Below are 10,044 nucleotides of genomic sequence, written 5' to 3'. Positions count from 1 at the left end.
TCTCCAGGTGCATTAAAGTCAAACTAAGGACACCATCTAATGAAAAAAACGTAGTGGAGAGCTGGCATCCAAGAGACAGTGGAACCCTGCTGTGGCTATTAGCACTGAGAAACACCAATCTTCCCCCCCGAGGATCTGGCTTGGGAGGGATGCACACAGGCTGGGGACACCAAGGGACTGGGAGACACCAATAGCCCTGCACAGGATGGCTCCTGGGACCCCTTCTCCTTGCCCTGCTCTTGAAGCACAGGACCCCACACTCTGTGCAGCCTTCCGGAGCTCAGACCGGCGCAGGACAATGGTTAGCAGGGTGAGAGGGGCTTGAGTGGGGATGGCTGGGGGCTCGCAGGGACACAGCCCAAGCTCAGGCCAAGTGCCAGTCCCAGTCCCTGCCATAGCTCAGGCCCAGGCCAAGTGCCCCAACCTCATCTCGGACCAAGCCCTAGCGCAGGCTCAGGCCAAGTGCCCCAACCCCAACCTCATCTCAGACCGAGCCCTAGCGCAGGCTCAGGCTCAGGCTCCAGCTCCGGCTCAGGGCCAGCTCAAGCTCAGGCCCAGGTTCAGGGGAAGAGCCAATGCAAGCCCAGGCCCGCGCTCAGCTCAGCCTAGGCGCCGGCCCCGGGAAGCGCGGCCCCGGCCCCGGGAAGGGCAGCGCTGCCGGTGGGGGGCGGTGCAGCACGGCCGAGCTCCGCCCCCTGCCGCTCGGCTCCGTCACTGCGCGGCGCCGCCGGCCGGGCTCCGCCATGGCTTCGGCCGCCGCCGCCGCCGCCCGCTCCGCCGAGGAGCCGCCGCCGCCCGAGCCGTCCGCCGAGCAGAAGCCGCTGCTGCTGCCGCCGCCACCCCCGCAGGAGGAGTTCTCCTTCCTGCCGCTCGTCCACGACATCATCAAATGGTAACGGCGGCCGCGGCCACCGGCAGCACCGCGGCGCTACCGGCCCTCCCCCACTGCGAAGCAGCAGTTCGCCCTGCACCGGGCCCGGCCACCTCCCTGCTCCAGCCACCCCCGCTCGAATGCCGCTGTCTGGCCCCCAGCATCTGCGGGGTGCCCTGGGTGGGGAGCAGGGCTCCGGATCCCTCCTTGAACGGGGGGGACCACGTGGCTCAGTTGGTAGAGCATGAGGCTCTTAATGATATTTTCCCACCCTCAGCATCATCACGGTGCCTTGGACAGGGAGTAGGGCAAGGGGATCGATCCCCTGATGATCTTCTCCAGCCCCCAGCATCCCTGGAGAAGAAGCAGGACAAAGGAATCCTCCTTCTAATTGTGCTTTCCAACTGCCAGCATCCTCAAGGTGCTGCGGATGGGTAGCAGTGCTCCTAGTGATGCTCTCCTTTGCCCTCTCGGCTGTGAGTCATACCTGTACCTGGGTCACCCGAGTAGTGTGGGTGCTCCCGTGGCCCAGGCACGCTGCCCCAGCGTTGACACCCAGGGCATTGTACTTGCAAGGGGTTATTGTTCCAGGGAGTTCTACTCTTTGGCTTGTAAAAGCCTGAGAAGGTACAGGCAGTTCTGGGGCAGGAAAGCAAACCCATTTCTGGGGAGCTGTAAGAAGAAGGATGGCTTCTTGTAGTGGTATGAGTTGAACTGTTCTTTTCCCAGTTCAAGATAAGTACTGTGGAGGTAAAAGGTGCTTGTACAAGGGTCCTTAGGCCTATGACTTCTGTCTCAGCATAACCATGGTCTGATGTTCCAGTAGGGACATGGCTCTGCCATGAAAATCCATGCAGGCCAGCTCCATCTGTCACCCGAGCACACCAGAGAGGGAGGCAGAGGACCTGGGAAGCATGAGTTCCCTTGTTCCCTGTGCACTTACGTAGCTGCTGGGGCTGGTTTGTGTGCTGCTGATGTGTCACTTGCATCATGTGTGTCTGAAAGGTGAGAGTGGTTCACGCTTACTGGCTCTGCAGCCTGAGCCATGGCAGGGAAGGACTGAACACCCCTCACACACCATCATGGATACAGAACAGGCATAAGAACCCAACCCCCCTTGATTGCCCTCAGCCTCCCAGTCATGTTGGGAGTGAGCAATTGCCCCCCAGCTTCTATTTTTCCTGCTGTGGCCAGAGCACAGAAACAGGGCTAAGCCAGGTGCATGCATGTACATAGCCAAAGTGGGCAGCAGCCACGGGCTGAGACCTCCCAGATTTCTCTCTGTCACCCAGCAGGCCATGGTGTCCTGCAGGTAACAGTCCCTAGGTTATCTTGTACCCTGTCCCACTGAGCCACCCACTCCTGCTACCCAGCTACCTCCCTCAGTTTCACACGTGGCTTGTGCGGCCCTGGGTACGCTGAGCAGCGCTGCAGACAGGTGGGACCACGGAGGTGAGTGGTGGGACATGTCACCTTGTGTCCCTGACAGATGGCAAACCTGTGATCCCTTAATGCTGCCGCTCCTCGCAGAGCCCAGCCCTGCTGCTCTGACACTGACTCAGCCCTGAAGACACATCTCCAAGGCGACTCTGTGCTCAGGAGCGAGGATGTATGGCGTAGATTTGCTTGCATCAAGGACACCTGCTCTTTCCTGTTGTTTGGGTTCAGAGAAAGTTTTCCCAAGCAGGGCTAGCTGATATTTTTGACCTTGGACAGTCAAACAGCGTTGCCACTGAGGTCCCAGCACATGGCTTCACTAAGCGGGGAGTGTGCTGGTGGAGCAAAGGCCGCTGTGCCTTAAGGCAGGCCCTAGGTTCAGTTCATCAGCACAGGCTGATGGATGCTGTGTTGAATCCTGTGCACAGGTAGCTGCAGCCTCTTCCCACACCTCACCCCTGCCCATCCCTGTCCTCAAAGAGGGAGTTACCTAAGTGGCTTGATCCAGAAGGAAAACCTGAAGTAGTTATTCCTAGGGATCAAACGGCCCAACAGGCTGTCGTGTGGAGAAGAGAACAAGACTTGGGGAGACATGGAGCAGGGAGGATGACTCTTGGGGAGACACTGAGGAGGGGAGAATGACCCTTGGGGAGACTTGGAGCAGGGAGGATGACCCTTGGGGAGACACTGAGGAGGGGAGAGTGACCCTCTCAGCTATGGTGGTTTAAAGGCAGCATCCCCCAACCCTTCCCCAGAGGTGCTGTGGGGTTGTGTGTGTGCCTGTATTTTTCCACTGCTGACCTGACCATGAGTGCCTGCATAATGGGGATACATTAGAGCAGCAGCTGCAGTTTTATTTAGAAGGGAGTAATGAATATTTTGTTCCAACAGGCTTTTGAAAGCAGTGGCCACCATCTGGTTAAAAGTTTTACTCTCAGCCGTGTCACGACTGCCCAAAGTTCTAATGGAGCACCTCTCTGTCCTGGTCATGCCAAGCAGATTTATTTTTAGGTCTGGCTATTGAAGAGGCTCCCAGTTCAAACCCTGCTCTTGTTATTAACAAGGACCCTGGAAGCAGGGACTGGGATTTGCCCAGAATGGTTAAAACTCCTCGCTGGTGCTAACAGCGCTGCAGTGGATACTAACAAGGGCTTGAGGGCAGACGCTGGCTCAGACAGCACTGGTCCTTGAGAAGCACAGAGCTGGCTGCAGGACCAGTTGTGCTGTTCTTGGAAAAAATAAGCTGCCACTTCTCTTTTATTAGGTTTCTATCCCCAGAGAGTCATTTCAAAGCTCCCAAGTACTGGTTTCCCTACCATTGGATGCTCTCTGGTACTTTGGGGAGCAGTTTCTGGTTTCCTCTGTCAAGCTGTTTGACTGCATTGATTTTTTTGGTTCTATTACAGCAGCAGCAGGGCAGGGGTGAGGCTGAAATCTTTCTTTCCGGGTGCCTACACACACAGCTATGTGACCTTCCCTTCCCTAAAGAGAGGTGCAGGAGTTCAAAGAGGGGGAGAATGTAGCCACTTCCATGATAATGTTGTAAAGCTGCGGACCAGCTCCTGGGCTGTGCACTGGAAATGAGCAGGGAACCAGTTTGCCCTGGAAGCTGCCCAGTCTGGACATCTATCTGTGCCCATTTTATCAGGCTAGGTGGATGAGATGTGTGTAGGTAGATGCCAAGAGCAAAAGTTAGATACCAAGAGCAAAAGTTTCCCTCTGAATTCCAGTTTAAGCTCTGGCTGCACTGGAAATGTCTGTTGCCCAAGCACGTTGTTCACTTTCCAATACGAGAGAGCTGAACAGTCTTTATCTTCTCTCTACAGCATGGACAAGGACAGCCAAGATGTTCACCAGGTGCTGAATGAGCTCAAGAACAAGTTCCAGGAGATGAGGAAGCTGATCAGCTCCATGCCTGGCATCGGAGTGAGCCCAGAACAGCAGCAGCAGCAGCTGCAGAGCCTGCGGGAGCAGGTCCGGACCAAAAACGAACTGCTGCAGAAGTACAAAAGCCTCTGCATGTTTGAAATCCCCAAGGAGTAGGAGGGGCACAGCTCTGCTTTGCAGCTCCAAGATACCTCCTCTCCTGGCTGAACAGGAGGGAAAGGTGGCAGGAGTTTCCTTCTCTTTCTTTGATGCTGTTTTTGGTGGTGTTGCTCTGAGGCGGTGTCTGTGTGGATGGCAGGTGTGAGGCTGAGCCAGAGCACTGTGTGCTTCACCTGTGGTGACTGCAGCAGGACCTTCGCTTTGATCTGCTCTGGGACTGCACATTTCTAGAAGCATCTCCCCTGTTTTCTCTTGGGGTGGAGTGAGGTTTGGTTTTTGCATTCAAGCAAGCAGGAGATGTTATGTTTTCTCCTCATTAAGGGTCGAAATACCTGCTGGTTAACTTCAGCAGGGGAAAAAGGAGACATTTTCTGCGTTCTTTTTTTTAACCTAAAATTGGCCAAAAATCCAAAGGGAGCACAAGAGGGAAGTGTGAACTGTTTGGCCCTGCTCCTGAAAAGTTTCTCTGGGGTACTTTCTGGTCTGTGTATGTTGAAAGAGGAATGATTGCTTTCAGTTGCTTCTGTGTTTCCCTCTCTTCCTCTCTTTCTAACCAAGAGATGGTTGTGTATGAGATGAGTAAAGATTTAGAAACCCCAAACTGCCCCTCTTGTGTGGTCACTGAGTGAGTGCAGCCTGAGCTGGGGCAGGGCTTTGGCAGCACAGAGGACGTGTGGCCTGGGTCCAGCTTCCGTGTCTTGACATCGCTCTTTTTGGTAGGAGAGTGACTTGGGAGAGCAAAGCAGGGACCACCAGGAGGGGATTTTGATAGGCTTTGGGTGGTAAATCTTCTTGGGTGAGTGCAGCTTGTAGGTAGTACATTGGGCATCTTGCTCTTCAAGCAGAGAGGAGCGAGCAGACCAGCACAAAGGCCAGAAATGAGCAGAGCTTTAAGTCACTCCACGTGACAGAAGTCGGGCTCAACAGGACGGATCAGTTCCACATCCGAAGTGCTCCAGGGGTTTCCCACAAACACAAGCACTTGAGTGGCTTGAACGTTTGCCAGCAGCTGATGGAAAACTCCTCAATGTCACATTCAGACAGATCCTAGGGCTCCCTGCCCTCTGTCCTGCCATTAGCTCTTACGGCGGCAGATGACAGTCTGGAAAGCAGCACCGCATCTTGCCCACTAACAAAGATGTTGCAGGACCTTGAGTCTCATGGTTCTCTGAATCCTGCTGAACGATGCTGCAGGTCTGTAGTGGAAGAGGTGAAAAAACAGCTCCTGAAATACAGTGTCTGTGGAGAACCACCTGAGGGTGGGTAGCGCTCATGCCTTCAGAAGAAGAGAAGTGAGATCTGTTTGGGTGGGGTTTCCCTTTCCTAAACCAAAAGGCAAATAACTCTGTTTGTTGGGAGTTGGGATGGTTGTGACTCACCTGTAGCCTGGAGATTTCTCTGTCCCCGCTGGAACACTCCAGCAGCACTTTCTTTGGGAAGGTGCCAGGGTGTACACTCTGGGTAAAGCAGAACACCAAGGTAAACAAAGCACAATGTACACTTTTTATTGCTGAAATTACCTTGCTGCCAACCATTGCCTGTCCCAGCTCAATAAATTCCTGTGTCTCATGCCTGGATGATGGCTACCCTTTATTTTTCCTTTTTGTTAGTCCCTGTGAAATCAGGGCACATAAGGAGCTGGAAGGAACAGCGTGTTTCCAAAGAAATGCCTGGCACTTAGCACAGGAGCAACTGAACTCTGTCAGCTTGAATCCAAGTTTCACACAAAACTGCAGAGGTTTGGTTCACAGTCTCACCCACCCAGGCTTCTACAGAATGAGTCTTTTGCCATTAATATGTAATAAGTGCAGATCTGTTCCGTGGCTTGAGGAGGTGGGGCAAGGGAAAGGGGGCTGAAAATGAAGTGAAACAGAAGCTGGATCCAGGGAGAGCTGTTCTTTGAAGAGCTTTTCCCTTTCACTTCTAGCAGCAGTTACTGCGAGGAAGAGATTAAAACGCATCAGATGCAAAGGTGACCTTTCGAGCAAAGTACTTCCTTTACTCATATTGCAAAATAAAAACAGCCTCTTGGACAGGGCAGGGATGAATCACTCTCTGTTGACATCATTAAACTGGGCTTAGTTAAGTGGGAAAAAGCATGAAACATAATCAGCTCTTTATAAGAGAGTGATGTCAGACGGCTGGGGCTCTGCGGCGAGCGGCATGCCCATGCCCAGCGTGTGGCAGGGCTGGCAGCGTCGTCACTCAGTGCTGGTGACATGAGGAAAGAGTCCTGGCTCAGTGACCTGTTTGAGTAACTGCCTCTGCCTTAGGGCCCCTGGTTGCCCCGTGTGGCAAGAAGCTGGCTGCTTGCAGCGTCGGAAACCTTTGCACTGGGAGTCGGGGAGGATGGGGTAATAAAGGGATCGAGTCGAGAGGCCGCTCGTAGGACTGGGGAGCTGGGCTCAGGTCTGGGGTTTGAGAGGGTCTGGTTTTGCTGAGGAAGCCAAGGCCAAGCCCCAGGTCTTGGTTTAAAAAGATTTTTATTAATTTGTAGAAAAAATAAAACATCAAAGTTTCACCCACGGTAGAAACACTCGAAGAGGTTTGTTTTGTTCATGTCAATGACAAACAGAGACCTACATAAAGTGCCTATTATTGTCTCACTTAAAAAAACCTTTCCCACTCCCCCCCCCCCACCCCACCCTCCCCCCAAATCTTGCAAATCAGACAAGACAAATGTAAACAAGAGTCAGGGTGGTGGGGGGTTGTTTTTGGTCCATCAGGGCTGTAACTCGGCAACGTCTTTGCAACAGCTCAGGAGTGTCTTCTGCACGTGCTTTGCAGACACAGACGAACACAGGACACGGCGCCAGGGGCCGTGCACAGCTTCTCAAGTGAAAAGAAACAACACAACCAAAACAACAGAAAAACCAAACCCAAAGCCCCAAGCAGGCGCTGGCAGGCCTCTGCCCTCCCTCCTGAAGGCAGCGCCCGAGGCCGGGTGGTGGTTTGGGAGGGGAAGAACCACCAAGGTCCATGCCCTCCACACTCATCCTGCCACCAGCCTGCCCAGTAGCTCACTCTTTCCCTGTCTCTCTGCCCAGAGGAGGCTGGTCCCAGTGGCACCCCCCTCCTGCCCTCCAAAGCCTCCCTCTTGCTCCCAAAATTCCACCCTGGGGGAGGGAGGTGATGAAAGCAATCCCTTGGGAGGAGGGAGGCTGGGGAAGAGGCAACCCTCCCTTTCTGCCTCGATGGGCACCTGCCCACCCTGCTGCCTGCCCAAAGTCAATTCAGAAACGAGCATCTTTCCCCCCTCCCTTCCTTCTTTCTTTCTTTCCTTCCTTCCTTCCTTCCTTCCTTCCTGGTGAGCAGGGGGCTCCTAGCTGATCACGCAGCGGTCCTTCTCCTTGCTGTGCCCCCCGCCGATGGCTTTCTCCCGGATGTACATGAGGTCACTGTGGACGCTGGGCCGCCGGGCGAAGGGGGCCACGATGCCGTACGCCTCCTCGCTGCTGCCCCGGCCCCCCTCTTTCAGCAGCTTTTTGCCTTTCAGCGCCTTCTTGTGCAGGATGTCGCAGTACTGGACCGAGACCTTGCGGTGCAGGTCGGGGCTCATCTCGCTGGGCAGCTTGGCCATGGCGAAGAGGGCCTGGAACATCTGGTCTAAGCTGCTGTTCTTCTTGGCTGAGATCTCAAAGTAGGCACACTTTTTGGGGTCCCCTCCCACCAGTTGCTCGATCTCCCGGGGTTGCACCTCCCGGTAAAAGTCCCGGTCCCCCTTGTTGCCGCAGATGACCAGAGGCACCTCTATGTTCTCCTTGGTTTTGTTCTTCAGGCATGACTTGGTCTCCAGGATTTGCTGCTTCAGGCGCTGCACCTCCTCAAAGGAGTCTCGATTGTCCAGGCTGAAAACGAGGATGAAGACATCTCCTGGGGACAGAGAGGGGTCGTGAGATGGCTGCAGGCTCACCAAGACCCACTGCCTAAGCCATAAAGAGACTCAGGGAGGGCAGCACCTGAGTCCTACATCCTCCTGCCCATGCAGTGCTGGGAGCAAAGTTGCCCACTCTGTGCACACACAAAATCCCACCTCCCTCCTCCTGGGTCTGGATAAACATCCCCAAACTGGGTGAGAACACCTGAAAATTGTGTAAAGACACCCAGCCCACCCCCCTCACTTCCTCCTGGCACTCAAGAACCAAGTACCTGTGAGGATGGAGAGCCGGCGCATAGCAGGGAAGGGGTGGTTGCCCGATGTGTCCAGGATGTCAAGCTGGTAGACCTCCCCGCGGATGCTGTAGAACTTGCGGTGGAAGTCCTCGATGGTCGGTGTGTACTGCTCCTCGAAGCGGCCGGTGAGGAAGCGTGAGACGATGGCTGTCTTGCCCACCTTGGAGGAGCCCAGGATGACCATGCGGTAGCAGTTCTTGGCGGGGATGCTCAGCTCGGCCTCGCTGGGACACATCTTCTTGATCATCGCTGCCAGTTTCATTGAAGCCGGCGAAGAGGCAGCTTGTGCCCAGAGGAAGGAGGAGGAGGATGAGGAAGGTGATGTCAGCCCGGCTCTCAGCCCCTCTCCCCTCGCAGGAAAGGCCGGTGTGAGCTCTGCACGGCCGCCGCCGCGTTATATGGAGGCGGCAGCGACCGCCCCTCGGCGCGTCACGGCCCCGGGGCTGAGTCAGTGCCCGCTCCCCGTCGCCGCCCCGGACGGGGTCTGGGTGCTGCACAGCACAGCCCCGTTCGCAGCCCGGGCTGGGCTCCCGCTCCGTTCGCAGCCCGGTTTGCACTCCCGGCGCTCGGCAGCCTAGTCCCGTCGGCAGCCCGGTTTGCGCTCCCGATGCTGCACAGCCCAGCCCCCTTCTCACTCCCGGTGCTGCACAGCCCTGTCCCGTTCGCAGACCCATTCACACTCCCGGTTTTTGGCAGTTTAGTCCCGTTCGCAGCTCGGTACGGGCTCATAGTTTCGTTCGCAGCCCGGTTTGAATTCCCGGTACTGCACAATCCCGTCCCCTTTGCAGCTCGGTTCGCACTCGGGGGGCTCGGCAGCCTGGTCCCGGTCGCAGCCCGGTCCGGGCTCCCAGTCCTGTTCACTGCCAGGTTTACACTCCCTGTGCTGCCCAGCTCGGTCCCGTTCACAGCCCAGTTCTCACTCTCTACGTTTGGCAACCTGGTCCGGTTCGCAGCCCGGTCCGGACTCCCACTCCCGTTCGCAGCCTAGTTTGTACTCCCGGCGCTGCTCACTCTGGCCCCGTTCGCAGCCGGGTCCGGGCTCCCGATCCCGTTTCCAACCCGACCCCTTAGTTTAGCCCAAGAATCCGGTGTTTTGTATGTGCCCCGTTCGCAGCCCGGCAGGGGCTCCCGGTGCTGTACAGCCCGGTCCCGCACAGCCCGGTCCCGTTCGCAGACCGATGAGGGCTTTTACCGCCAGGTTCGGGGCTCCCAGAAACCTTTTACCGGCAGCGCTGCCCCGGGAGCAGAGACTCAGGGCGGAAGGTCCCGGGGTGCCCTGGGCCCGGAGCGAGGGGTAGCGAAGGGGATCCCCAGACCTGGGGCGGGAGGTACCAGGGCAGGGAGTACCGGGGGTGACCCGGACCCAGGGTACGGAGAGCGGCGCAGTTGCAGCACCGACTCCTCCCGCTAGTGGGCAGCGCGGGCAGGGCCGGGCCGGGCCCTGCGGTGCAGCCCGAGGCAGGGCTGGGGAAGCTTGGACTGGGGACATGCAGGCACAGGGTCCTGCAGCCCCTCTG

The 10,044-nt window shown here is 56.4% G+C and overlaps 2 protein-coding genes across 2 annotated transcripts; one reads left to right on the top strand and one right to left on the bottom strand.

The window, feature by feature from the left end:
* Positions 1–715: 715 nt before the first annotated feature.
* Positions 716–5,553, top strand: MED9 (mediator complex subunit 9). Its single transcript, XM_054180288.1, has 2 exons — positions 716–892; positions 4,135–5,553. The coding sequence occupies exons 1-2, from the start codon at positions 744–746 to the stop codon at positions 4,349–4,351; spliced, it is 366 nt and encodes a 121-aa protein (XP_054036263.1). The 5' UTR covers positions 716–743; the 3' UTR covers positions 4,352–5,553.
* A 1,440-nt stretch (positions 5,554–6,993) lies between these two features.
* Positions 6,994–8,912, bottom strand: RASD1 (ras related dexamethasone induced 1). The gene is made up of 2 exons (XM_009896736.2): positions 8,504–8,912; positions 6,994–8,227 (listed from the first exon to the last, which is right to left on the bottom strand). Exons 1-2 carry the CDS (start codon positions 8,787–8,789, stop codon positions 7,677–7,679), a joined length of 837 nt encoding a protein of 278 aa, XP_009895038.1. The 5' UTR covers positions 8,790–8,912; the 3' UTR covers positions 6,994–7,676.
* Between the last annotated feature and the right edge of the window lie 1,132 nt (positions 8,913–10,044).

Source organism: Dryobates pubescens, chromosome 4 (genome assembly GCF_014839835.1).
Source record: "Dryobates pubescens isolate bDryPub1 chromosome 4, bDryPub1.pri, whole genome shotgun sequence".
NCBI classification, from domain to species: domain Eukaryota; kingdom Metazoa; phylum Chordata; class Aves; order Piciformes; family Picidae; genus Dryobates; species Dryobates pubescens.
This window is presented reverse-complemented; position numbering and strand designations above follow the sequence as displayed.

Excerpts from the sequence above, each read along its gene's own strand:
- RASD1 (XM_009896736.2), bottom strand. The coding sequence starts at position 8,789 with ATGAAACTGGCAGCGATGATCAAGAAGATGTGTCCCAGCGAGGCCGAG. Across the intron at positions 8,228-8,503 it reads CCGGCTCTCCATCCTCACAG|GAGATGTCTTCATCCTCGTT; the intron begins GTACTTGGTTCT and ends CTCTGTCCCCAG.
- MED9 (XM_054180288.1), top strand. The coding sequence starts at position 744 with ATGGCTTCGGCCGCCGCCGCCGCCGCCCGCTCCGCCGAGGAGCCGCCG. Across the intron at positions 893-4,134 it reads GTCCACGACATCATCAAATG|CATGGACAAGGACAGCCAAG; the intron begins GTAACGGCGGCC and ends TTCTCTCTACAG.